Source organism: Crocuta crocuta, unplaced genomic scaffold, assembly GCF_008692635.1.
Source record: "Crocuta crocuta isolate KB4526 unplaced genomic scaffold, BGI_CrCroc_1.0 scaffold44, whole genome shotgun sequence".
NCBI lineage: Eukaryota > Metazoa > Chordata > Mammalia > Carnivora > Hyaenidae > Crocuta > Crocuta crocuta.
In genome coordinates this window covers 5,711,383-5,738,634 of record NW_027530179.1, presented here as the reverse complement: position 1 = coordinate 5,738,634, position 27,252 = coordinate 5,711,383, and the positions used below count along the sequence as shown (strand labels likewise).

General features: G+C 51.9%; 3 protein-coding genes across 5 annotated transcripts in view; 1 reads left to right on the top strand and 2 right to left on the bottom strand.

The window, feature by feature from the left end:
* Window positions 1–256, bottom strand: part of PEX6 (peroxisomal biogenesis factor 6) — an 11,502-nt gene extending 11,246 nt beyond the window's left edge. The window contains exon 1 of the mRNA XM_077764939.1: window positions 22–256. Coding sequence (XP_077621065.1) covers window positions 22–173 — 152 coding nt within the window. The 5' untranslated portion in view covers window positions 174–256. The remainder of the gene's footprint in view (window positions 1–21) is intronic.
* A 4,872-nt stretch (window positions 257–5,128) lies between these two features.
* On the top strand, window positions 5,129–25,460 carry PPP2R5D (protein phosphatase 2 regulatory subunit B'delta). Its single transcript, XM_077764935.1, has 16 exons — window positions 5,129–5,296; window positions 9,908–9,985; window positions 19,888–20,110; window positions 20,398–20,597; window positions 20,685–20,795; window positions 20,927–21,019; window positions 21,441–21,571; window positions 21,705–21,764; window positions 21,868–21,976; window positions 22,191–22,244; window positions 22,530–22,700; window positions 22,806–22,933; window positions 23,582–23,683; window positions 23,781–23,853; window positions 23,998–24,114; window positions 24,266–25,460. Exons 1-16 carry the CDS (start codon window positions 5,270–5,272, stop codon window positions 24,401–24,403), a joined length of 1,815 nt encoding a protein of 604 aa, XP_077621061.1. The 5' UTR covers window positions 5,129–5,269; the 3' UTR covers window positions 24,404–25,460.
* Window positions 25,342–27,093, bottom strand: MEA1 (male-enhanced antigen 1). 3 transcript variants are annotated; one of them, XM_077764936.1, is made up of 4 exons: window positions 26,952–27,093; window positions 26,229–26,509; window positions 26,042–26,144; window positions 25,342–25,739 (listed from the first exon to the last, which is right to left on the bottom strand). In XM_077764936.1, exons 1-4 carry the CDS (start codon window positions 27,076–27,078, stop codon window positions 25,588–25,590), a joined length of 663 nt encoding a protein of 220 aa, XP_077621062.1. In that variant the 5' UTR covers window positions 27,079–27,093; the 3' UTR covers window positions 25,342–25,587. The 3 variants fall into 3 exon arrangements, with proteins under 3 accessions (XP_077621062.1, XP_077621064.1, XP_077621063.1); XM_077764938.1 differs by having other exon boundaries at window positions 26,986–27,073; XM_077764937.1 differs by having other exon boundaries at window positions 26,874–26,954.
* Between the last annotated feature and the right edge of the window lie 159 nt (window positions 27,094–27,252).

The following is a 27,252-nucleotide window of genomic DNA, read 5'->3' as shown; positions in this document are numbered from 1 at the left end:
TCCAGGGCGGCCGCCAGCAGCGCCGGCCCTGCGGGGCTCTCCCCTGCAGGGCGCAGGGCCAGCACCAGCCCCAGCCCCGCCGCAGGCCACGGGCCCCCGGGGGGCAGCAGCACCGCCAACGGGGGTGCCTCGGCCGGGAAGGGCTCCAGGACCCGCAAGACGGCCAGCGCCATGGTGACAGGAGACCAACGAGGAAACTGTAGGAGCGCGGTTCCGGGCCAGATCGCCGCACGCCGTTTCCGCTTCCGTCCCGGGAGGCGCGAGAGGAGTAGGAGGGGCGGCGCGTTCCTGGGGCGTGCAACCGGAGGGTGAGCCGTGGGTAGGATTGACGGGTTGGTTCCTCGGTGGCAGTAACACATTCACTGCCGTTGCGTAGTCCTTTGAGACTGTGTTTGCTGGGACCCGCCGTCCTCGCCTGCTAAGGGATTAACGTCCCCTCAGCTCTTCTGCGACGCTCTCAGCAGTTAACTGAACGATCAGCGAACCTCCTGCGTGCCCAGGACCAGCTTGGCCCAGTGCTAGGAGCTATGGGTGGAGTGTTGAGGGAGGATTCCACTACTCTATGGAACTCCCACAGTTTCCACTGCGGAACTGTAGGCACCGGGGTTTGGGGGTTGTGGGGAAGGTTACAGGAGCGAGTAGCAGGACAAAACTCTCAGACGCGCTGACCGGTAGGTAGCGGCTGCTGGCTGGATTACTACGCGTGATTCGCGTAGCCCTGGAGTACTTGGTGCTGCCATGTCTGTTTCAACACATCCTACCCCAAAACCCACCTTCCAGTGTTTCTTGTCCTGTTTATTGCCCGTTTATTGCTTTTTCATTCCTCCCAAACAGGTTGCTCTCCCTTCTTTCTGCTCCTCGCCCCCTCCCAACCAGTCCTTGCAGACGGGAGACCCATGTCCTGTTTCTACCCCCGAGGGGTGGGCAGCAGGGGAGGAAGAAAAGAGGGGATCAAGGCTTCAGTCATGAGCACCCAACCAACAGCTTGCTTCCCAACTTGGCTGTCATTTGGAGTCCATCCTTGTCTCCACCTCCACTGCTTTGTACAAGACACGTGGAGGGGCGCCCGGGTGGCTCAGTCGTTAAACAACTGACTTTAGCTCAGGTCATGATCTCACAGTTTGTGGGTTCCAGCCCTGCATCCGGCTCTGTGCTGACAGCCAGCTCAGAGCCTGGAGCCTGTTTCGGATTCTGTGTCTACCTCTCTCTCTGACCCTCCCCTGTTCACTCTCTCTCTCTCTCAGAAATAAATAAAACATTAAAAAAAAAAAAAGACACGTGGACACTGGTAGGCCGCATTTCCAGTTATTAACAATATATTTACACTTAGAATCAATGGATTGGTTGGTGGTAATCTGCTTTTTAAAAATTGCTTTTATCGGGGCGCCTGGGTGGCTTAGTCGGTTGGGCATCCGACTTTCGCTTAGGTCATGATCTCGAGGTTCGTGGGTTTGGGCCCCGCGTCGGGCTCTGTGCTGACTGCCAGCCCAGAGCCTGGAGCCTGTTTCAGTCTGTGACTCCCTCTCTCTCTGACCCTCCCCTGCTCACGCTGTCTCCCTCTCTCTCTCTCCTAGAAATAAATGAAACATTTGAAAAAAAATTGCTTTTATTATTATTATTCTTTTAATGTTTATTTTTGGGAGAAAGTGTGAGTGAGGGAGGTGCAGAGAGAAGAGGGGGGCAGAGGATCTGAAGCGGGAGGTGTGCTGACAGCAAGGAGCCTGATCTGAGGCTCGAATGAACTCACCAACCATGAAATCATGACCTGAGCCAAAAGGCAGATGCTCCGCTGACTGAGGCACCCAAGCGCCCAGGTGGTGATTTACTCTTTCTGGACCTTGTATTCTCTTCCAATCACTATACAACTTACTCCTTTCTTTCACAGCTGAACAGCTTGAGGTAGCCTTCTATTTTGTACATTAGGCATTCCTGAAAATCTGAGAGTTGAATATTAGGTTTATATGTTATAAGGTATTTCTGTTCCTAGTGAGACAAAATATTTTTTAAATGTCTGATTATAGTTCCTGGAGGCACCGCTAGTCTTACACTTGATTTTGCCCAGTTCCACATCTTTTTTTTTTTTTTTAAGTAATCTGCTCAACATGGGTCTTGAACACATGATCTTAAGATCAAGAGTCACTGGGGCACCTGGGTGGCTCAGTTGGTTAACTATCTGACTTCAGCTCAGGTCATGACCTCATGGTTCATGAGTTCAAGCCCCACATTGGACTTCGCACTGGTGGTGTGGAGCCTGCTTGGTATTTTCTCTCTCTCCCTCTCTCTCTGTCCCTTTCCCACTTGCACACTGTCTCTGTCTCTCAAAATAAGTAAATAAACTATTTTTTTTTACTTTAAAAAACTTTTTTAGTGTTCATTTAAACATCCCTGTGAGTGAGGGCAGACACAATCTGAAGCAGGCTCCAGGCTCTGAGCTGTCAGCACAGAGCCCGACGAGGGGATCGAATTCATGCACCGTGAGATCATGACCTGAGGTGAAGTCGGATACTTAATCAACTGAGCCATCCAGGCACCCCAAAATAAATAAATAAGCTTAAAAAAGGGAAAAAAAGATCAAGAGTCGCATGCTTTACTTACTAAGCCAGCCCTAGTCCCTAGTACATTTTTTAAAAGTTTATTTATTTATTTACTTATTTTGAGAGAGAGAGAGCAAGTGTGAGCAGGGGAGGGGCAGAGAGAGAGAGATGGAGAGAGAGAATTCCAAGCAAGCTCTGAGCTGTCAGTGAAGAGCCAAATGTGGCGCTTGATCTCATGAACTATGAGATCATGACTTGAGCTGAAATCAAGAGTCAAATGCTTCATTGACTGAACCACTCAGTTGCCCACGGCTTTTTAAAATAATTAATTAATTTTTATTTATTTTTGAGAGAGAGAAAGAAAGGGAGCAAGCAGGGGAGGGGCAGAGACAGAGGGAGAGAGAGAATCCCCATCAGGCTCTGCACTTTGAGCACAAGAGCTCGATGTGGGGTTCAAACTCACAGTGAAATTATGACCTCAGCCGAAAGCCACACAGGTGCCCCCAATTCCACATCTTTAAAGGAGCATGCAAGAATATACTAGGGACCCGGGCGCCCGGCTGGCTCAATCAGTTAATCTCATGGTTCATGAGTCTGAGCCCTGTATTGGGCTCTGTGCTGACAGCTTGGAACCTGGAACCTGGAACCTGCTTCAGATTCTGTTTTCTCTCATTCTTTCTGCCTCTCCCCAGCTGGCACTCTGTCTCTGTCTCTCTCTCAAAACAAAACAAAATGTACTAGGGACCTGAATTGAAATGGACAAAAGTTCCCATCTGGTACTTCAGAATTATATTATGTAGCTCTGTCCCTCACTTTCTAGAGGGTCCAAGGACTGGGACGATGGTTGGGTGGGTCCAAAGAGGATATGACTGCTTTATATAGGCAAGCCCTAGGCCTCAAGACTACAGGGCTCCTCGACACCTTGGGAATGGGTAAATAAGTCTGGTATCCTGCCTGCTTCAGCACCCACACAAACACAAATATCCATCCATAAACGAATATCCTTTTTTCCTGGGCTTTTCCTCCAGCAAATAATGGTTGGTGTGCAGTCTCCTTTAAATTGTCATTGGTCATTGGGAGCCAAATGCTTTTTCTATAAGATAGGAGTCTACAGGGGCGCCTGGGTGGCTTAGTCGGTTAAGCGTCCGACTTTCGCTTAGGTCATGATCTCGCGGTTCGTGGGTTCGAGCCCCGCGTCGGGCTCTGTGCTGACTGCCAGCTCAGAGCCTGGAGCCTGTTTCAGTCTGTGACTCCCTCTCTCTCTGACCCTCCCCTGCTCACGCTGTCTCTCTCTCTCTCTCCTAGAAATAAATAAAACATTAAAAAAAAAAAGATAGGAGTCTACATTGGTTGTCCTTACTGCCATACCTCTTGCTCACTCTTCAACCCATTATAGCCTTCCTTCCACTCTAAAACTTTCCTGCAAAGATCACCGGCAACTACAGAATCAAGGTGGTGTTGTTTGATCTTTATCTTAATCATTCCCTGGAATCTGACACTATTGGCCAATCCTCTTTTACTTCCTTTGCCATTATGACACCAGTTTTCCTTCTACATTTCTGACGGCTCCAGAAGTCATTTTCAACTCCTCCCTTTCCCCTACCATCTTCCCCACATTCCAGTGAATCACCAAGTCCTGTTGATTCTACACATTTCCCAGTTCTGTCCTTTCTTCTCCATGCCCATGGCCTTTGTCTTGTAACGTTGCTCTCCTGGTCAAGGGTCACAGGCTTTTTTTTCTTGAGCCTTCTCCAATCAATGTCTTCACATAGTAAAATCATCTACTAAAGTCGACTTTCTGGAACATACTCCTCCAGCCACCTCTAGATTTGTGTAATTTATTATATTGTATCTTAAGCATCTGTTTATATAAGTCTGTGAACTTCACCAGCTAACTCCTTTAGGGCAGGAAATGATCTTATCCTTTAGGACATTGGCTTGGGCAGGGTGGGAAGTTAGAGATGTATTTCCTGAGACACTCAATAAGAGGTAGCTTTTCCGCTGTATTCCCAAGGGTTCCCATCTAGCTGGTTCCCCAGTCCCGGAGCACTTGCCATAGGAACGGGGAGCCTCTTTCCAAAACTGTAACAGACCCCGGATTCTCATCTCATCTCACCAAGGTCCCAGGCACCCAGCCTTCCCTTTTGATTCGGAAACGGATGCCCTGGAGGACTCCTGGGAGCTCTCTCCACTAATTTTGCATATGCAATTAGTGCTAATTACCCAGATGAAGAAAGGTACCCTTCGTTTTAGGGCTTCTTTCCTTCCATTCGTACTGGGCGAAGGAGCAGAGCCGGGAAAGAGTGAGAGCCACTTTAGAAGGGAACAGGCTGCAAAGAATGGCAGAGGCCGACGCACACCAGACGCCGGAGTGCGGCACTCCGTGCTAAGCTAGGGCTTCCCCTTCTCCCCGCCTCCTTCGTTAAGCTCGACCCACTTTAGGGCGGGATCTCCCACTCAGCCAATTCTGGGAGACGAACCCTGGCGGTTTGTACTCTTCCTTTCCAATGAGAAAAAAAGGAAGCAGCTTGGCCCCAATAACCAATCCAAGGAGGCGGCGCCTGGTTGTCAGGCAGGTTTGTAAGAGTTCGGGCCAATTGGAGGCGCAGACACCGCTCGACCCGGGCGCAGCGCGCAGGCGGTGGCGAAGAGACGCCGAGCGGGCCGAGTGCGGCCGAGCAAAGCCGGAGCCGGAGCGGGGCCGCAGGAGCCGGGCTGGGTCCGGACGGGCCGAGATGCCCTATAAACTGAAGAAGGAGAAGGTGAGCGTGGCCCTTTTCCTCGCGCCTCCGCCTTGGGGCCTGCGCGGAGCACTGGGAGAGGCCGAGCCAGGCCCGGGACAGCCCCAGACTGACCCTCCCGTCCGGCCCCCGCAGGACTCCCGGGGCCAGCCCTCCGCCCCCGCCGCTAGCCGCACCCCCAGCCTGTGCTGCAGCTGGAAAAGCTCCCTCACCTTGCCTGGGATAGAGTCCCCCGCGTACACCTCCCTCCTTTCCTCCCTTCACCTATCCCCGGCCCAGGGTAACCACCTCCCTCCAGATCTGCTCCATTCCCAGGTCACTCCCCTGCTTTTTCCTCCCGCCCCCACCCCACTCTCCCCGCTCCCCACCCGGTTACCCGTTTGGGACAGCCTCTCATCTGAGACAGCACCTCCTTCCAGCCCACCTCCCCCCGCCCCCCATTGCGCGCAGCCCCTTCCCTTCTCTTCTTACGCGCCGGGCCTGGGCCGGCCTTCTCCACCGTCCCCTACAGCCCCTTCTCCCTCCCCGCCAAGCACCTTGACCTAGAACTGCTCTGCTTTCTCTCTTCTCCACCAAATCTGGCCTAGGCCCCTCCCTCTAGTTCTTCCTTCACACACAAACTTGTAAGCCAGGACCGAGCCCTTCTTTCTGTTGATGGAACCTCAGAACGTCAGTGTTGGAAGGGACCTCTGAGCGCATTCAGCACAATCCTTGGTGATACAGACGAGGAGACTGAGGCCCCGAGAAGGGAAGGGACTTGGCCAAGGTCACACAGTCTGCTTCGAGGCCCAGCTGCAATATCAGGTCTCTTGACTTAAAGGCCTCCTTTGTACCAAAGCCCCCCTAACAGGCATCGACCGACTTGCAGGTTCATCCTAAATCAGTTACCTCTCCTAATCTGAGCAAGGTCCTCTCCTTTTCCTAATCTTAGGATAACCTTTGCATTTTTCCACTTTTGCACCAGTGCTGCCTTTCCCGGGCTACACTTATCCTCAAATTATGAATTTGCCCTTACTATCAGCTGAATTTTCCTTCTTACCCCAAAGGCGAGCCAACCCCTGGGCACCCTTGACTTTGTCATGGTGTCCCGATACAGGCCATTTCTTGATGTTGCCTTCTTTCACCTTCCTCTTCTACTTCCATATTGCCTTCTTGCCCCTGTTCTTCATCCCTGCCTTTCTCTACCTTCTATTTCCTGCTGTTGCTGAGGTCTGACTCAGAGGTGTGGCTCCTTTGAGGTACAGACTCACACGGAGGATGCTAGGATACCAGCTCCAGCCTCCCCCAGCTTCTCCTTTCCTGGGGCTGGCCCCTCGTGGTGGCGGCTGGCTCTGGCCTGGTGCTCCGCTCAGCCACTTTATGACCCCAAAGGTGTCTTGCTTTCATTTGCCCTCCGATTGGCCGGTTGCTGGGCTGGCATCTCTGACCTTATCATTTCAACTCTTTGTCCTGGGGCTTTTGGAGATTTCCCAAGTAGCTCTGATTCTGGGTCGTTTCCATAACTTCACAGAGCCAGAGGTTCTGAGTGTAGAGTTGCTGATAGTGTACGAGGCACTGAACCTCCTGGGGTCCTGGGCTGGCAGGTTGGTGTTCCCCACCCAGGCCCTGTGTCCTTGGGGAGTGGGTCTGCTGATGTGGTTGGGGCAGCGTAGCTGTGAAGGATGCACACACAATTAAGCCACACCAGAGGCTAAGGGGCTCCTTCAGGAGTGCGGAGGGGCATGAAATTCAGGGGAAGCCGGTAAAGTCCCCACCCATCTGTTGTTTTTAGTCTGATAGAACAGACACGGTCCCATCTACAGGTAAGCCTTCCTCTACTGGGTGATTGAGAAGAAAAATTCTTAGGCTTGCCAGGACCGGAGATATTTGACCGTAGTATTTGGCTGGGAAACAGTATTGGAAGAATTGGGTTGCACAGAGCGAGGCATCTCTGATTGCCTTGAAGGTTTAACTTTCTGCTTTTGATTTCCAGTTGCATTTGGCACCCTTCAATGGTTAACAAGCCCTGAGGGAGAGGGAGGTGACAGTGTGACTGAGCTTTGCCTGGATGGGGTGGGGGCAGAGAGGAGGATCTTTACTGCACATCCTTCACCTCTCCCCTTTCTCCTTTATCTCTGCTGCCCAGTCTTGGCCATCCTTCTGTGTGACCTTGGCCTTTACAGCCTTCTCCCTGAAGCCTTTCCTGAACCCTCACTTACCAGCGAGCTCTCCCCCATCTGTGGGATTTGCAGAACACTTGATAGGTCACTTATGGTCCTTTTTTGCTCCCTTGGACTGGAATTAATTGTGGACAAATCTTTTCTTCCCCCTTGAGACAATAACTAAGCTCCATTTTGGTTTGGCCTCTTCCTTGCACCCAGTAGGCCCTCAATAGATGGATGCTGAGTCAGTCCCCCGGGGGATTTGCTTGCCTCCTCTTCCCTCATGTTCTGATCTGGGACTGAATCTCTTTTAGTTTCCCAGGTGGCACGACCCTGCTCCTTTCCACTTTCTTCTTGTTTTTAATAATAGTAATAACATGGGCTAACATTGCGATTGCTGGACACTGTGCTAAAGGAATTAGGTCATGTGATTGTTGTCACTTAAAAGAGGAGGACAGAGCCTCAGAGAGGCTAGTTAACCTGCCTGCTATTACAGAGCTAGGAAGAGTTGGGCCCCAAACACAGTGTGGGCTCCAGACCCCCGGTGCCAGGCGGCACTTAACGGCTAGGCTGTGCTGCGCTGCACTGTGTGCACTTGACCTGTTCCTTGGGAGCCAGGGCGGTGGGTGTGGTTTCCCCATGCCCCCACACACGCCCACACACCCAGGCAGCTGCGATGTCTCTCGGCACACTCTCGCTGGTAGGTATGCTTAAGTGCTGAAGGGCTGGTGGAGAAGGAGAAGGACTTGCGGTCAAGTAGAGAGGTGCGACGGGTATAAAGGTGGGTCAGCTTTGCCCACGAGGCCCACGTCCGAGGTATGTGCAATCACCTCCGTGACTCCTGCCTGCGCCCCTCATCCTTTTCCTCTACACGCCACGCTCCCTGGCCCCTGGCAAGGGGTCTGTATGCCTGCCAGCCTGGTCACTGGGCAGGTGGGAGAGCGCTCAGCCCAAAGAAGGAGCGCCTTCCCACTGGCTGACACCTGGAGCTGCTCCCCACCTGGGAAGGAAGGGCTCTCATCCTCCCTGCCCCCTCCTCCAGCCCACACAGAGCTCTGTTCTCCCAGAAATCTTGTGCCCCCATAGTCACTGTGACTTAAGGCTTGTCACTGAAGGGGCTCAGTTACCATCGAGTGTCAGAATCTCGGAGCTGGAAGTGACTTCCAAGGTCCTCCGACAGTCTTCATTTAGGACTCAAACCCCTTCTGCCCCGGCGAGAGAAGAGTCACAAATTCCCCTTTGCTTGAATGCTCCCAGGACTGGGGAGCTTGCAGGCAGCTGGTTTCTGCCCAGCTGTTCCAGGAGAAAATCCTTCCTCATCTGGAGCCTTAGCCTGTCTTCCTGCCACTTCAGCTTGTGACTCTTGGGCCTCTGGATCCACACGGAACAAGTTGCATCTTTAGTCCACATGACAGCTCTTCATTTATTCCTAAAACCCCCTCTTGCTCGCCTACTGCCGGGACTCCTCCCTTCCATTGTTAGCCATCCCAACCTTGCAGCTGTTGCTCTCAGGACAGGCTTTTGAATCCACTCCCAGTATGGGTTGCATTTCACCAGAAGAGAACCTAGGATTTGTCTTTGTCCCTCCCAAAGTCCGATGCTCACGACCAAACCAGATCCTCCTGAATAGCCCCGTCAGGTGCCAAGGACAGGGGCACTTCCATCCCTCCACCCCATGCCAAGCGCTCTGCACCCTGTCTGCTAACTGGATGGAAGGTCCCGGGGTGCTGGGGCCGCCCTGGCACAGGGACTTGTGTTGAGCTTGAATGAGACCTAAATCCCCAAGTCTTTTTCACATTTTCCCCATTCTGTCCCTGTGCAGTTGCTCTTTTTGGCCCGAGGCATAGGAAGAGACGCCAGGCAGGCCAGGGCTCTGAGCCAGCAGCTCGGTTCCCAAGGGAGACTTCGGACTAGCACTCATTCTTGTAGCATTCAGGGTCTTACCCCCATCCCTGTGCTTGTCCACCAAGGCACTCTTAGGGATAGTTCCTATACTTGATTGTGCCAGCAGCACCCTCGAGTCTGGATGTTTTTTGTAATTTCCAAAGAAAGGCCTCCAGGTCTTTGCAGATGGCCTTGAGTGAGAGGGNCCCCCCCCCCCCCCGCCCCCTCTACCCAGAAGCCAGGCTCAGTAGCTTGTTCTGTGGTGCTTCCCCTTAAAGCTCCACTCCCTGGTTCTTCCTTGACGGAGGCGCTCCCACGCCCTCACTCATGCAGCAGCCATGTGAGGGGACAGTCATTATTATCATGCTTAATTATTGTGTCTTAGTGATGTCTTCCTCACCACATTCCAAACTCTTAGGAGGGACTGACTCTCCCTTTGTGTGCCCCAAGTCATCCTCCCCTGGGCTAGGTACAGGGTGGATGTTCAGTGGTTCTGATTGATTGCTTCCGTTGGACAGAGGGTAATTACAACATAGACCTAAGCGGTCCAGATGAGGCCTCTCCCTTTCCTTGGCATCTGCTAACTACGTCTCTCTTCCCCCTTCAGGAGACCCCCAAGCTTGCCAAAGGCACGGCCAAGCCGAGCAGCTCGGGCAAGGATGGTGGAGGCGAGAGCACTGAGGAGGTAATGAAAGTGGGCCCAGCTCTAGTTACGGTGCAGGCATGAGCTCAAACTGCTCAAGGGCTAGTGGGGCGAGGGATCCCAGGGGGCCAGAAGTGATCCAGGCAGAAGGGAAGGGGCCTTCCACAGCCTGGGAGGGGCTTGGACAGCCCAGCCACGTAACTGCCCTCAGGGAGCCTGCCCCTTCAGCTGGTGTAGAGCAAATATGTTCTGCAGTCCTTCAGACTCCTCAGCAATTCCTGTGAAAGTCATTACTCTGTCTGCCAACCTTGAATGATAAGAATTCCTTTCTCCTTAGGACAAAAAGGTAGGGGTAGCAGGTGCTGGGGAGAAGGGAAAAAGTACACGGGTGCTTAGTGAGGAATGAGTGGCTTTGGCATGGCTTGGGGTGGGGTGGGGGTGGGGAGTGGCTGGTGTCCCTGAGCCGGCCGGGACTGGGCCCACTGCCCTTGGTTCTGATCGAATGGGAACCTCCTAAAGGACAGTGATGAGCAGAGGTCAGCACAGCTTGGAAGGGCTGTAAAGCAATAAATGGCAAGCACAGAGAGCACTGGAGGGTGGAGAGACTTAAGTCCAGATTATGTCCAGGAGCGTTTGGAAGTGTGCTCAGTGCGATGTTCAAGATGGTGGCCAGTCCTGTGAACATGTTGAGCAAGTACCCATGCTACTCAGAAACTGGGCATCCTTGGCTTCTCTGCCTTTTTTGTTTGTTTGTTTATTTTGAGAGGGGGAGAGTGTGAGCGTGTGAGTATGAGTGAGTGGGGGAGGGGCAGAGAGCGAGGGAGAGAGAGAACCCCAAGCTGGCTCCATACAGTCAATGCAGAACCTGACACAGGGCTCAGTCTCATGAACCATGAGATCATGACCTGAGCCAAAATCAAGAGTCAGACGCTTAACCAACAGCCCCCCGGGTGCCCCCTCTGCTTCTTCTCTCCTGTTCTAAACTGTTTAGAGGCTTGGAGGACAACAGGAACCATCTCTCTAATTATGGGCAGGGCTTGTGGATTTGGGGGGAAGAAGAGATTGATTAACAAGTGTTGGGGTTGACCCCGGATTTAGACTTTTTGAGGTACTTCTGGTCCCTATCACCTCTGAAGAGATCCAAGCACTTTCCACACCCCTGACCTTGGTTTTAGGTAAAGAGATCCAAGCACTTTCCACACCCCTGACCTTGGTTTTAGGGCTCACTTGAGTAATCACAGGAAGCAGGGCAGGTATTCCCCATTTTATAGACATGGGAGTTGAGGACCACAGAAGATGAACTCCTCCTTCCTCTGCCCTTAAACAGAAATCTGAACATGTGTCCAGGATAGACCTTATCACTTTTTGTTGTAACTATTTTTCCCACATGGGTTTCTTTCCACCAGACTCTGGACTCTGAGGGAGGGGGCTGGGTATATTGGAGCTGGCCCCTTGTTTCTTCCCCACATCTGTACGCTCATGTATTTTGTTCTTTTTTTTGTGGGGGGGAGGTATTTTATTTTTACTTTTTATTTTTGTAAGTAATCTCTATGCCCAATGTGGGGCTCGAACTCACAACCCTGAGATCAGGAGTCACATGCTTCGCCAACTGAGCCGGCCAGGTGCTCCTTATGCACTTGGTTCTTAATAACTCATCAGTCAGCGCTCCTGGGAAACACTCCCTCTGGGCTCAGGCTCCCCTTTAGGAATGGTGACATCTGTGGGACCCACAGGGAAGGTGCCTGGGAGCTGGCAACTGACATTCAAAGCAGCAAGAGAGACTTAGAAACAGGATTTAAAGGGACAGAAAGGAATAGTTAGGGGGCTGTTCTCATCTTTTGCCTGACTAACTCCTACATGTTCAGTCATTAGATAGATTGGATGTCTTGTCCTAAAAACTGCCTTCCTTGACCGCCTCCCCCTCTCTCCCCACCAGGATGTGGTCAGGACTCCTGCCACTTGCTCTTCAAGCATCCAGTACCTCCACACACACACACACACACACACACACACACCCAGCAGCATTTAACCACAGCTGTAATTAAACAATTTGGTGTGAATTCATTGTTTATCCGTTTTAACTTTTGCGTTGTTAGCACATGAGCTCCGTGAGGCTTCCCTTTGACGCCGAAGGGCTTGACACATTACAGGTGCCAGTATATGAACGCATTCATGAATGAATAAGTAAACGAATCAACTTCAAATAAGCGTTGGAAGTAACCTTAGAGTCTAACCCTCTCCTTTCCTAGACAGGAAAATGAAAGCTCAAACAAGTTAAGAAACAGGCAGAGACTAACTGCTAGGATTTCTCCACTGTCTTTCTTGACACATCTATTTGAAAAAGGAAAGTGTTGAGTTCACCTTGGGCTCTGTTTTGTGAAATGTTGCTCACCTGTATGAGGCGGACACAGGAATTCTGCATGATTTTCCAGACATGAACCCATGTGGCCCCAGGCAGAGGAAAGGTGGAAAAGTTGGGGGCCAGGCTATGAGGCTCAGGTGATCAAAAGCTGTTTGGCACAGTCCTTCCCTTGCTTTTTTTCTAGTCCAGAATTTGGGCTCTTCTAGCCAAATTTGCCCTGTGTCATGCATTTGCCAGAGCATTTCCAATTGGTTTGAAAAATGACAGCAGCCACCATTTACTTTATTGAGCAGTTACTTGTGTGTTAGGTTCCTAGGGCAGCCATAACAAATGGGCACAATCCAGGTGGCTTCAAATAACAAAAATAACAGATTTATTCTCTCATGGTCCTGGAGGCCAGAAATCTGAAATCGAGGTGTCCGTAGCCCATGTTCCTCTGTGGTTCTAGGGAAGAATCTCTTCCGTGCCTCTCCCTGGATTATGGTGTCCTTGGTGTTCCTTGGCTTATGGATGGATCCCTCCTGTCTCCTCCTCTTTCACATGGGGTTCTCCCCAGTATGTCTCTGTGTCTACATTTTCTTCATCTTTTTTTAAAATTTATTTTTGAGAGAGAGAGAGAGAAATAGAGCATGAGTGGGGGAGGGGCAGAGTGAGAGAGGGACACAGAATCCGAAGCAGGCTCCAGACTCTGAGCTGTCAGCACAAGAGCTAGACGCGAGGCTCGATCTCGTGAGCCATGAGATCATGACCTGAGCTGGAGTCAGACACTTAACCAACAGAGACACCCAGGGACTCCACGTCCGCATTTTCTTCTTATGAAGACACTAGGCACATTGGATTTAGGGCCTACCCTAACTTGTTTATGGCTTCAAAGACCCTGTTTCCAAATTGGGTCATGTTCACAAGATGTTGGATTGACACTGTTCAGCTTCCCAGGTACTGTCTTAAGATCTTTGCTTGCATTTAATCTTTTAATCTCATTTAATCTTGACAACACTCCCCTGAGGTCATTCTGTTATCAGTCATCATCCCCATTTTACAGATGAAACTGAGGCTTAGTGGCTTAGTGACGTTAAATAGTTCTTACTCAGCTAGTAAACAGCAGAGCTGGAATTCAACCCAGTGTGCTGCTGCGCACGAGCTGATTCTGTGTGTTTTGGTTTTGGTTTTGTGTGTGTGTTTTTAGATTTTATTCATTTATTTTTAAAGTAGACTTCACACCCAGCATAGAGCCCAATGTGGCCTTGAACTCACAATCCTGACATCAAGACCTGAGCTGAGATCAAGAGTTGGATGCTTAACCGACTGAGCCATCCAGGCGCCCCTCCTGTGTTCTTAACCGACGTCATACCCTGGCTCTAAGATTCTGCAAGAGTCTTAGAACGGAAAGGAGCCTTGAGAGCTTAGATCAGACTCACTGTTGACCTCTCGCTGCAGGCAAAGGTCTTTCCTGGCCTGTCACTGGAGACAGCAGTTCACTCCCTGGACTCTGCTGTGTGCTGGGCCCTGTCCTGAGTTCTGGGAGCAGGGACAGAGGGAGGAAGAAATTATCTCAGTTTCCTCCACGTCAGCCTGTGTTCCCAGTAGCCAAAATTGTTACCCTAAAAATATTTTTTTGTCTTATCAGCCGTCTACTTAAAAAGTTCTGTTGGTTGGGGTGCCTGGGTGGCTCAGTCCATTAAGCGTCTGACTTCGGCTCAGGTCATGATCTTGCGGTTTGTGAGTTTGAGCCCCGCATTGGGCTCTGTGCTGACGGCTCGGAGCATGGTGCCCGCTTCAGATTCTGTGTCTCCCTCTCTCTCTCTGCCCCTCGTCGCTCACTCTCGGTCTCTCTCAAAAATAAATAAAAGGTGTTTTTTTTTTTTGTTTTGTTTTTTAAAAAAAAGCTCTGTTGGCATCTCATTGCTTTTAAGTTAAAATTCAAGTTCACACTCTGGACCCCTCTGAGCTGGCCCCGCCTCGTTTTTCTATCCCTCATCCTGGTTTCTCACCTCTGGACTTCTCATCTCCTGATACAAGCCCTTTTATGACTCTGGGCCCTTATTGATGAGATTCCATTGTGTGGACTACTTTCTTTTTCTGCTTTGTTCCTTTGTCCGCTGAGCTCATGTTTGTTTGTCCTTTGAGAGCCAAATCAAGAGTCACCTCTTCGGGAACAGCTTCACTCATTCTTCAGACAGAATTTGTGTCCCCATATCCTTGGTGGTTCTCTGTGTTTTTCATTTCCCTGGTACCAAGAGCTGCCGGCGTGTTGGTCTCACCCACTGGACTGTGAGTTCTTTGAGGGCAGGGGCCACCCTTTAATCTCTAAGGCTTGGCATGATGGTTATTGACTAAATGAAGGAAGGAAATAATTTAACACAGCTAGATGAAGCCCTAGGTGTCAGGCCAGGAGAGAATGCCTCTGTGATTTCTGGGCTTTTAAACTAAAATGATCTTTATTTGGCTAGTTAATTGATTATGCAAAAGCTGTGACGTCGATCTTTGAGTTTTTCACTATTAGTTTTACCTTTCATCTTTTTCTGACAATACTTTTTAAAAATCACCAAAAAACCAGTTTATTTATTTAGAAAGGGAGAGAGAGGGGCGCGTGGGTGGCTCAGTCAGTTGAGCGTCCGACTTCGGCCCAGGTCATGATCTCGTGGTCCGAGGGTTCGAGCCCCGCATCGGGCTCTGTGCTGACAGAGCCTGGAGCCTGCTTTGGATTCTATGTCTCCCTCTCTCTTGGCCCCTCATCTGCTCATGCTCTGTCTCTCTGTGTCTCTCAAAAGTGAATAAATGTTAAAAAAAAAAAAAATAGAAAGGGAGAGAGAGTGCACATGTGAGCAGGGGAGGGGCAGGAAGGGAGAGAGAGAATCCCAGGCAGGCTCCACTCTGCCAGTGCAGAGCCTGACATGGGGCTCGAACCCGCGAATGTGAGATCATGACCCGTGCTGAAACCAAGAGTTGGACGCTTAACTGGCAGTCATCCAGTTGCCCTAGTACATCTTTTTTTTTTTTTAAAGTAAGCTCTATGCTCAACATAGGACTTCAACTCACTACCCCGAGATCAAGAGCCGCATGCTCTACCAACTGAACTATCCAGGCGCCCCTTTACAATCCTTTCTATAGTACTTAATTTAGATTTCTTTTTTTGAATTTAACTTAATTTTTAAAAATATGTTTATTTTGAGAGAGAGCTGGTGTGAGTAGGGGGAGAGGCGGAGAGAGAGAATTCCAAGCAGGCTCCAGGATAATAGTGCAGGGCTCGATCCCATGAACCATGAGATAGTGACCTGAGCCAAAATCAAGACTTGGATGCCCAATTGAACCTCTCAGTTGCCCCCTTAATTTATATTTCTGTCTCTTACTTTAGGTTTAAATATTTGGGCTTGATTATTAATGGGGATTGTGTTAGGATCAGGTTGGACTAGGGTTGGTTCAGAGTGGGCAAGTTTAGTTGCGGTCTCTTGAGTGCGAAAGTGGTGCATAAATTCCAAGTACCACTTGATTGCTGGAGGCCCGAATCTAGGAGGGCTTCTTGGAGGTGGGAGGAGAAGGCACTTCAGGCAGAGGAAATGGCCAGGTTGGCTGGGTTGCCTTTGGTCAGTGTTCACCAGTGGTGGTGATGGTTGTAGAAGGTTCCCCAGGGGGCTCACCTACTTCCCCCCTCTAGCCCAGGTCTGTAGAAAAGTTAAAAGCTGAACCTTTTCCTGGGCGCCTAGCTGGCTCAGTCAGGGGAACATGTGACCTTTGATCTCGGGTTTATAAGTTCGAGCCCAAAGTTGGGTGTAGAGATTACTAAAAGATAAAATCTTTTAATTAAAAAAAATTTTTTTAATTTATTTTTATGTTTTTTAGTTATTTGTGTGAGAGAGAGAGAGACAGTATGAGCAGAGGAGGATCAGAGAGAGAGGGAGACACAGAATCTGAAGCAGGCTCCAGGCTCTGAGCTAGCTGTCAGCACAGAGCCCGATGTGGGGCTCGAACCCACAAACTGTGAGATCATGACCTGAGCTGAAGCTGGACATTTAACCGACTGAGCCACCCAGGCGCCCCACTAAAAGATGAAATCTTTAAAAAAAAAAAAAAAAGCTAAAAAAAAGTGAAGTTTTTAGGGGAAAGAGTTGAACGTGAAGTGCATCACTGGCATAGCCCCGTACCTCCGTGCTGATAAGCACGTTCATTACCTATTAAAGAGAGAATAGACCAGGGGACACCTCAGTGAGGCTCGGCAGCCAGGCAGTTTGCTGGCTGGACCAGCTGTGTCTCAGATGCTTCTTGTGTGTGGGGCCTGGGAGCCAATGGTCCTTATAAAACCAGGGTGGCCCGGTGAGGTGGGACAAGCTAAGCTCAGCAGGTCCCCAGCCACCCCTGCCTTCAATGATACATTCCTAATGGAGGAGGGACTTTAGGCATCAACCTAGTGGTTTTTATTTTTATTTTATTAAAGAAATTTTTTTAACGTTTTATTTCTTTCTAAGAGAGAGAGAGAGAGAGACAACGTGAGCACGGGAGGGTCAGAGAGAGAAAGGGAGACACAGAATCTGAAACAGGCTCCAGGCTCTGAGCTGTTAGCACAGAGCCTGACACGGGGCTTGAAACCACGGACCGCAAGATCATGACCTGAGCGGAAGTCGGACGCTTAACCGACTAATCCACCCAGGCACCCCNCAGCTCAGAGCCTGGAGCCTGTTTCAGAGTCTGTATCTCCCTCTCTCTCTGACCCTCCCCTGCTCATGCTGTCTCTCTCTCTCTCCTAGAAATAAATAAAAATATATAAAAAAAAATTTAAAAAAATTTTTTAGAGAGAGTGCAAGCAGGGGAGGGGTAGAAGGAGAGGATGAGAGAGAATCTCAAGCAGGCTCCACACCCAATACCAGCCCTTGACATAGGGCTCGATCCTAGGACCCTGAGATCATGACCGAAGCTGAAATCAAGAGTTGGATGCTCAACTGACTCAGCCACCCAGGCGCCCCCTGTTGGTTTTTAAACTTCGATTTTTAGCCATGAGACCTGTTCTCTTAACTCTACTTGGAGAATAGTTGGGAGACCAAAGATTTGTCCATTTCTCTGTTAGCAGAGAAAATTGAGGCCTTGCTTCTCTGGGTGAATGCCTCCTTTCCCTGGAGATCCCCTCAGTGTGAGGTTTGTGGAGGTGCAGGGTATCTTTCTTATCTGGGAAGATGGAGAGGGATGTGCTCTTCCTCAGAGTTTTGTTCCTTAGCTGCCACTGAGCCCCTTGTCCTGGTATCACTAATGTTCCTCCCTCCTGCCCTGCTCCTGATACCATACAGTGCTCTGTTCTGATGGTTCCCGGCTTGGCTCCCTGTCAATCAACCAACCAAATCTTCATTGAATGCCTGTTAGGTGCCAGTGCTGAGGGGACCCAGAAGGGTACGAACTGAGGTCCAGTTGGACATGTGAACACACCAAGCCAAGAGGCATCACTGGGGATGATCACAGAGCCAGTGAAACAGATAAGGAAGAGGGTGGGACTTAAACTGGATCTTTCTTGGGTTCCCCCGTTTTAGACCAAGGAAAATAATGGACCCATAGGAACACTTGAGGTGTGTTAATTTCGGGAATTTCCCGGTAGCATTTCTAAAATTCAGGGATGGGAAATAATAATGATAGTAGTAGAAGCTACTTCTTATAAAGCACTTCTGTGAGCTATGTAATGTTCACTTAAACCGTTGTTACAACCTTATGAGGTAGGTACTATTGTCATCCCCACTTTACAGGTGAGGCAATGGAGGCAGACAGACTGTATGACTTTCTGGAGGTTACTTGGCTAAGAAATGGCAGAGCAGGAATCCAACCCAGGCAATCTGGTGTGAGTCTGCACTCATGGCCACTAAGCTCCACAGATAAGGATTTGGTTGTTTGGACAACAGGGAAATGAAGGCACAGAGCAGGGATGGGTCTGGTTCCCCCACCTTTCTGCCTCCATCTCCTGTCCCTCACCAAGGTGTGATCCATCTGCCGTGTGTGGGAAGAGAGACCCCAGGCACCTTGCACGGTCTAACCAGAGTCATGCTGGCTCAGTGCTGTTCAGGGCAGGCGAGGTGTGTGGTGGCTGATCTTGCCCCATTTCCTTGTGCCCCCTTAGACAGATTAGTGTCTGGAGTGATCATTTCAGGTGGAGGGGAGGGCCAGATGGCCGAAACGGTAATGAGCTACACTGGGCCCACAGGCCAGCCCCAGGCTGGATCCAGTGTGTCTCTCCTCTCCTCTGGCCCCCAGCTAGGTCACAAGCTTGACATAATTGTTTCTATAAAAAATTCAGAGCCTACAGAATATAACATTTCTGTCTTCCTCCCTTCCTCCATCCCAGATGATTTCACATTCTCCTTTTTTTTTTTTTCTTTTTTTAATTATTTTGAGAGCGAGAGAGAGCACAAGCTGGGGAGGAGCAGAGAGAAAGGGAGAGAGAGAATCTCGAGCAGGCTCTGTACTGTCAGCACAGAGCCCTATGTGGGGCTCGAACTCACGAAGTGTGAGATCATGACCTGAGCTGAAGTCAGCCGCTTAACCAACTGAGCCACCCCGGGACTCTCCCCCCGCCCCGCCCCAATCTTGTGGTAAGAAGTGTTTGGGAAGGAGGCTGGAGTGGCAGTGGGGATGGCAGGTATGAGGACAGAAGGTCAGCTTCTGCGGGTGCCCAGCTAGACATGGCCTCAGTCCTCTGGTTCTGCTGCAGTCTCTGGGGGCAAGGGTCGTCCTGTGGCCCAGCTTCTCCCTCTCCCAGCAGGTGGTTACCTGACGGTACCTGTGGGCGGAGCGCCTTGCAAACACCTGTGTGTAGGCTTCTGACAGTGACCTTCATGGGGCTCCGACACCTGTGTCTGGGATGGAGGAAAGAGAGAGCTTTAAAAAATTAGCTGTTATTCCTCCTGTTATATAAAAGCGTCAGCTTGTAGAAGATTGAGAAAAGTAGAGAAGGTCATCTGTCATTCTGCTACCGCGGGAGACAGTCATAAGAACAGTGGTGGACTTGCTCTTGTTTTTTTCCTTCCCTTCACTGGGCTTTGGGTTCTGTGCACGTGTTGTAATGTGGGTGAGCTCATTTTGCATGTGCAGTTTTCCATTATCCTTATTTAACTTCGCATAGGAAGCAATTTTCTGTCATTACAAGGTTTTAAGCTTTGTTTTATTTTAAAGTTCATCAATATGACAACATGTACATTGTTCAGAAAGTCAGATACTAAGTACCCTCGGCCTTGTAATGAAAGGAGCTGCCCCTGCCTAGGCCCCTATTCTGTTGCTTTGTGGTGACTGCTTTCAACTCACCTTTCCTTGGAAATTGACTTCTATACTTCCAAATAAGAGTCTTTTTTTTTTTTTAATGTTAATTTATTTACTTCAGAGAGAGAGAGCACAACCAGGGAAGAGGCAGAGAGAGAGGGCTTCTTAACCACTCCCTTCCGGGGAGAATAAACCTTAGTTATCTCTGACCCTGACCACAGCTGCTCCAGGGTAGGAGACAGCTGCTTGGCTGCCCAGGCCGGGGCAGGCATGGACGGACTGCGGGATGGGCCGCGGCCCAGGCTGGGAGCTGTACCTTGGGGAGCGGACTTCAACGAATCACTTGTTTGACCAGGCCCAGCCCCAGCCGCAGCCGCAGCCGCAGCCGCAGCCGCAGCCCCAGCCCCAGCCCCCGTCATCCAACAAGCGTCCCAGCAACAGCACGCCACCCCCGACACAGCTCAGCAAAATCAAGTACTCTGGAGGGCCCCAGATTGTCAAGAAGGAGCGACGGCAAAGCTCCTCCCGCTTCAATCTCAGCAAGAACCGGGAGTTGCAGAAGCTTCCTGCCCTGAAAGGTACTTAGAAAAAGTCGGGGTGGGGGGGCAGAGAGAGAGGGAGACAGTGAATCNGGGGGGCACAGCAAGGGACTGGTGCACACCAGGCCTAGGAGTCGCTGGACATTGGTGGTATGGAGGTTTGGGGGAATTCTGGGGGGACGGAAGTTCTAGACAATGTGGGAGGGAGATCCACCAGGACTGGGGTGCTGGGGGAGCGGGACGGCAGCAGGATGACCCCATAACGGAAGTAGCATGTGGCAGTGAAGGGCTGGGGAGGAGAGACTGACTGTTGCCTCCCCCCACAGATTCGCCAACCCAGGAGCGGGAGGAGCTTTTTATCCAGAAGCTGCGCCAGTGCTGTGTCCTCTTTGACTTTGTATCAGATCCACTCAGTGACCTCAAATTCAAGGAGGTGAAGCGGGCAGGACTCAACGAAATGGTGGAGTACATCACCCACAGCCGTGATGTTGTCACTGAGGCTATTTACCCCGAGGCTGTCACCATGGTGGGCACAGGGCAAAGGGGCAAGCAGGGAGGGATGGGGGCTGTGGGGAAGCCTGGACAGAGCTCTTACCTGGGTCCTACCCCTCAGTTTTCAGTGAACCTCTTCCGGACGCTACCACCTTCATCGAACCCCACTGGGGCTGAATTTGACCCAGAAGAAGATGAGCCCACCCTGGAAGCTGCCTGGCCACATCTCCAGGTACCACAGCGAGGGGGCGCGCTGGCCCTGGCTGCAGGGAATGGGGCACTCTGAGACCTGCAACTGGGGGTGGGGGTATCTCTCAGTCCTTGGGGAATACCCCTTAAGTGGATGCGCATTGCTCCTGACAGCTCGTGTATGAGTTTTTCCTACGTTTCCTCGAGTCTCCTGATTTCCAGCCAAACATAGCCAAGAAGTATATCGACCAGAAGTTTGTCCTTGCTGTGAGTCCCTGAAGCTCCTGGCCTTTCCTCCCTCCAGCCCCGGGACTCTAGCCCCAGAGCCCCTCAGTGAGGTCCCCACTCTTTCTCCATCTGTTGAATATATGGGCTTTCAACTGTGGTGCAGAGAACTGGTGGTGGTGGGAGGGATAAGCAAATCTCTCTGCTCAATGAGCTCCCAGCATAATTGAAGGAAATAAGCGTTATCTCTTCCCCATCAATGGGGCCTGCAGACACCCAAACCCAGATATCACGCTGGGGGAAAGCTATTAAAGAGAATCACTCTGCTCTCCAGAGACTTGTCCCCATACCCTCCCATCCAGAGAACCTCTGGGTGTCCCCTGGCTAGGAACCTATGTCACCCCAGCCCTGACCTTCCTTGGCTCCTGCCTCACTCAGCACCTTTCCTCCCACCTGCTCCCAGCTCCTGGACCTGTTTGACAGTGAGGATCCTCGAGAGCGGGACTTCCTCAAGACCATCTTGCATCGCATCTACGGCAAGTTTTTGGGGCTCCGGGCTTATATCCGTAGGCAGATCAACCACATCTTCTACAGGTGAGGCCAGGAGCTGGCTTAGGAGCAGAGCAAGCCCTGCTAAGTTGGGGTGGGAGAAGGGAGGTAGGGAGACCCCACAGAGTGCTGGCGGAACATTGGGGATTGTCAGGAGAGCCTTTCTTTCCTCCTTCAGGTTCATCTATGAGACAGAACATCACAATGGGATCGCTGAGCTCTTGGAGATCCTTGGCAGGTAAGCGGCGGGGTGGGGCACATGTGCCTGCAGAAGGTTGGAGGGACGGGAACACTGAGCTCGGATGGCCCTGTGGTCCTAACAAACCTCCTGTAACTCCTAGCATCATCAACGGCTTTGCCTTGCCCCTTAAGGAAGAGCACAAGATGTTCCTCATCCGTGTCCTGCTTCCCCTTCACAAGGTCAAGTCCCTGAGTGTCTACCACCCTCAGGTGAGCTGCGTACCTCCTGATGATCCCTGAATCTGGCAGCAGAGAAAAGAGAGGGAGGGGAAGATGTTCCACCTGGGATGGGGGTGGCAGAGGGAGTGGGTGGGATGATTCCTCTTTACGCGTCTTCTTCCATTCTGGGCTCTTGCTTCTGTCCCTGATCCCTCTGAGACCTGGGCCCTACACCTCACCTCCTGTCTACCTCAACCTTTTGCAGCTGGCTTACTGTGTGGTACAGTTCCTGGAGAAGGAGAGCAGTCTCACAGAGCCGGTAATTCCCCTTCCCAGCCCCAGCCCTCTTCCTGTCAATTCAGCTTCCCAGTCTGCCTGTCGAATAATGCCATCGGCAGGTGCTCAGGAGGGATGTGGCCCAACAGGTGACATGGATTCCTCTGAAGGAAAAGTAAAACCTATATCCAGGAAGGAGATTCAGGCCAGTTAGTGGAGGCCACCCGAGCTGTGCCCATCAGGGTGGGGAGAGGGGGTAGGAAGGCTTGCTGCGGAAGCAGGCAGGTGTTGAGTGAGAATTTTATCCCATGTCCTCCTCTTCTCACAGGTGATTGTAGGACTTCTTAAGTTCTGGCCCAAAACCCACAGCCCCAAGGAGGTCATGTTCCTGAACGAGCTAGAGGAGATTCTAGATGTCATTGAACCTTCAGAGTTCAGCAAAGTGATGGAACCACTCTTCCGCCAGCTTGCCAAGTGTGTCTCCAGCCCCCATTTCCAGGTGAGACTCGGACCAGCATCTCCCATCCCCAGGTCTCCTAGAAACCAAGGAGGGTTTTCAGCAGAGTGAACCACACCCCTGCTGAGCCCCACCTGTCCCCACCAGGTGGCAGAGCGTGCTCTCTATTACTGGAACAATGAGTACATCATGAGCCTGATAAGTGACAATGCTGCCCGAGTCCTCCCCATCATGTTCCCCGCGCTCTACAGGAACTCCAAGAGCCACTGGAACAAGTAGGTGGCTGGGGTAGGGCTGGGTGGTGGGGCTCTGGTTTGGGAACCTGTGAGAGGGTGGGAGAACTAAAGAGCCAGTGGCCTCATAGGGCCACTGAGCAAGGGGGCTAGTGCCCACTGCACACTGATTGGCCCATGAGGAACTGACCAGGGAGGAGACGGCCATGTGAGAGGTGTCTGTGATACCGTACGGTGGAGCGTGGCCTGTATCCTACCTTCTCTCCGTCAGAAATAGTCTGCAGTTTTGGAGACTTCATTCTGTGCTGTGAGAAGCTGATGTGATCTTTTTTAGCATGTGCTGAATCCTCCTGTTGTAAAGAGGCTTTCCTCCAGCCAAAAGCAAGTGCACTGTGGTGCAGATGCTGTCCAGGAAGCGGCTGGGAGGCCAGAGCATAGAGGTAGTGGGAAGAAGGAAGTTCTTGGAGCACAGGGTGAGGTGAAGGATGGACGAGCATACCTAAGACCTATAAAAGAACCTGAAATGCCAATCTCAAGTCACGTGATTTGGCTAGAAAGATAAACTTACACTGCAGGGGTCTGTGAAAGCTCTAGGCAGAGACTCTTCCTGGAAGAGAGCAAATTGGGGTCCTGGCACTGCCCTTAGCATAAGTAAGGCCTCCTATACCTGATGCTTCTTCCCGGCGGCAGGACAATCCATGGCCTGATCTACAATGCCCTGAAACTCTTTATGGAGATGAATCAGAAGCTGTTTGATGACTGCACACAACAGTACAAGGCAGAGAAACAGAAGTGAGTATCTTTCTACCTGGGGGCTTCCATCTTCACCCCAGGTTCCCTTTGCTTCTCTCTCAAGCCCACCCCCCCCATCCTGCCTTTGCTCCCTCAGGGGTCGGTTCCGAATGAAGGAAAGAGAAGAGATGTGGCAAAAGATCGAGGAACTGGCCCGACTTAATCCCCAGGTGAGCTTTTCCTGCCGCTGCCCTGAACCCAGGGGCCTGATTTGGCCTGGGGGAGGGTTTGTTTGAGGAGGAACATGAAGCAGACAAGTCCACAGACTTCTGAAGCGGCTCTCACCGCCCACCTGTGCTTCCTCTCCTTCCCAGTATCCCATGTTCCGAGCTCCTCCACCACTGCCTCCTGTGTACTCGATGGAGACAGAGACCCCCACGGCAGAGGACATCCAGCTTCTGAAGAGGACAGTGGAGACGGAGGCTGTGCAGGTGGGAAGGCACAGAGGGAGTGGGGAGCAGAAATCAAAGCTCTGGAAGGGAAAGGAGACAGGAGCAGCGGAGCTATTGAATAAGGGGAGGAAGCCATAGAATTTATTGGGAATTGGTTACCATTCCTTGCCTTCTCCGTACCCACACGTAGATGCTAAAGGACATCAAGAAGGAGAAGGTACTGCTTCGGCGGAAGTCAGAGCTGCCCCAGGATGTGTATACCATCAAGGCGCTGGAGGCACACAAGCGGGCGGAAGAATTCCTAACTGCCAGTCAGGAGGCTCTCTGACCCCCTCACCGTCTTACCACAGGGCCACAGCCCACTCAGCCCTGGGACGCTGCCCTAGCCCTCCACCCTCTGCTCCCCACTGGCTGACTCGGGGCAAGGCAGTGCCTCTAGCTACTCTAGGGAAGGGATGCGGCACTTGAAGCAGGGACCCCCCTCCCCAGAGTGGTCCCTCTTCTCCCCAAAATGTGTTCATGCCTCCCTGTGGCTAGTACAGACAGAGCGCTGAGATCCTCAGTGCCCAGACAACTTGGGGATGCCTGTCCCCCTCCTGCTCCTAACCCCACAGCTACCTGAGGCTGCTCTGAGAAATACACACAGGAATACATATGCTCCTCTTCCCTTCCCTTAATCCTCATTTGAACTCCAGGTGTTTTTCCTTCTCTCCCTCCCCCTGCAGAAGCATATAGGGAGCAGCAGGAGATTATTCTCACCAAAGTTCTGTCAAGCCCCGTTGGCCCCTGGAGTGAGTAGCTGGAGGGGAGCCAACCCCCAACAGGCACAAATAGGCCCCCAGCCCCAGCAGTGTGCAGGCTGATGGGGTTGAAGTATTTTCTCTTATCCCCTGCCTGACCAAGACAACACGGGAGGTCAAAAGGAGAAAAGCATAAGCTATGGACCTTAGGCGATGGAATATAGGGCCCAGATGCACCAAGAGAAGGGGGTGAACACCCTACCCTGTGCCCCCTCTTTGGTGAGCAGCAGCCCTGGGATCACAGACACGGAAGGGACCACCCTGGGGCTGACTGCTTTCCCATGCTGTTGGTTCCCAAAGCTAGGAGGAAGCAGGGAGCAGTGCCCTAAGCGTTGCTCCTCCAACACCTATTTATTTCCTTTGTGCTGATGCTGGGCAGGCCCCCACTTGTCCCTTTCAGACACCTTGGAGGGGCAAGGGGCTGAAGAGGGCCAGACCCAGGTTCCAGGGGCACAGGCAGTGCAGCTTTTGGCTGTGTACATAGGGTGCTTTATTCTCCACAGAGTGATACATGCTAAGATGGGTTGGGCTTGGGCCAATGTCCCCATATGTACAGAACTGAATAAAGTGGGTCTCTGAGAAGAAGTCTGATTTGCCGTGTTGTGGAAAGGGAGATGGGGAAGGTGGAGATGGACATTACAACCAGGGATGTGTTCAGTCTTATGCTGGTTCTGGCCCGGAACGCAGGGAGATAAGGCAGGTCTCGGGGCAGTCACTTCCAGGCTGGGGTCCCCTGCCGGGCTTGGAGGGCCTTCTGCACCACATCTTCCCACTGGGCATCTGATATCTCCCGAGCCCAGGCAGGAACCCCTGGCGCAGGCAGGCTTACTCCAGCCATCGTCCTTTTCACCAGCTCCACATGTTCTGAAATCACAGAGAGCCGTTAGGGGATGGAAACGATGGGACCAGCTCCACTCCCCATTCTTGGAATTAACCCATAACCCCTGGGTTAGCAGGGCAGCCAAATCCATCCTGTTACTTCCAGGCATGCCCACCTAGCACCCAAGCCTAGCACAATCAGCCTTCCACCTGGATCCTGAAGCCTGTAAAATCTTAGATCACAAACTGGTTTTAGGAACAGGGTGTCCCTCTAGGACTTGCCTTAACTGGCTCTGACCAGTCCCTTTCTTCCAACATTATTTCAAATGAAAGCATGCTCCCTTTACCCGGGTCCATGGGAATAGAGCTGTGGTTGCTCAATCCCGTAGCTCCCTCCTCCTCTTCATCCTCGCTCTCTAATGGCGGGTCTGGCAAATGAAGCCCCAGGGCCTAAAATGTCAGAGAAGACAGTTCAGGTCCAGCACTTCAGGGATCCCCGCTTCACCTGCCAGAACAGTGCCTCCTCTGCCATACCTGGATCCGATCCTGAATATCAGCAACTACATCTTCTCCATCCCCCACCGGTGCCAGCTCCACCTCCTCTTGCTCGGGATCTTGGTTCAGGGGTTGGTAGGAGTAGCCCGCTGGGCCTGCCCCCGTTTCCTCCTGCTCTTCCTCAGGCTCCTCGCTGCTCCAATCCCCAGTGCCTTCCGTAGGGCCCTGGTGCGGCCCTAGTTCCTCAGTCTGATTGGGGAAGATACGCTCTGGGCCCATGGTGTCTCCCCCTAGAACTACTGCTGCCATCCGGGCAGGGGCTGCAAGAACAGGGAGGGCAGGAGGATAGGGATCGGGTGAAATTAGGTCCACCTATAGCCACTCACCCAGTTTCTTGTGATCTGCGTCCGCAAATCATTTAACCGCTCCCAAGCTTCCTGCAGCCCACCCTCTCCTGGGCACTCCACCATTTAAACCGAGTTGTATTTTGAAACGAGGCCCACCGACTTGCTCTGCCAATTCTTAACAGCCCAACCCGAGCCAATGCCACCTCCCAAAAGACACTCGGTCCAGACCCCGCCCTCCCCTGCTCTCCGACTTGGGAACACCGGGTCGCCAGACGAGTTCCCCTAGACAGGGCGTACCCGCCCCCTTCTCCCCTCTCCAAACGGTTCCCCTCTGTACCGCCTGACAAATGCCCTTCAGGCCCCAGGGGGCTCCCCTCAAATGGCCCCAGCAGCGGCGTCCGCCACCTGCCCCCACCGATTCTCGGGGCCGGTGGTTCCGCGAGCCTCACCCGCTCAGAGCCCGCGGCTGAACCCGCACATTCACTTCCGGCGGGGCAGGACGTACTGGGATGCCTGGTCCTCCAGCCCCTCCCCGTGCTCATGATTGACGCGAAAGACAGACGAGCAATACGCCCCTTGCCCCGCCTCCGCCGTCTCCTGCCCGGACAACAAAGGACTACATTACCCAGTGACCCCCACGGGTTTTGACACATACTTGCACATGCGCACAATCTCCCTCGGCCCCTGCCACTCCTGAGCGCCTCACTTCCCTCCGG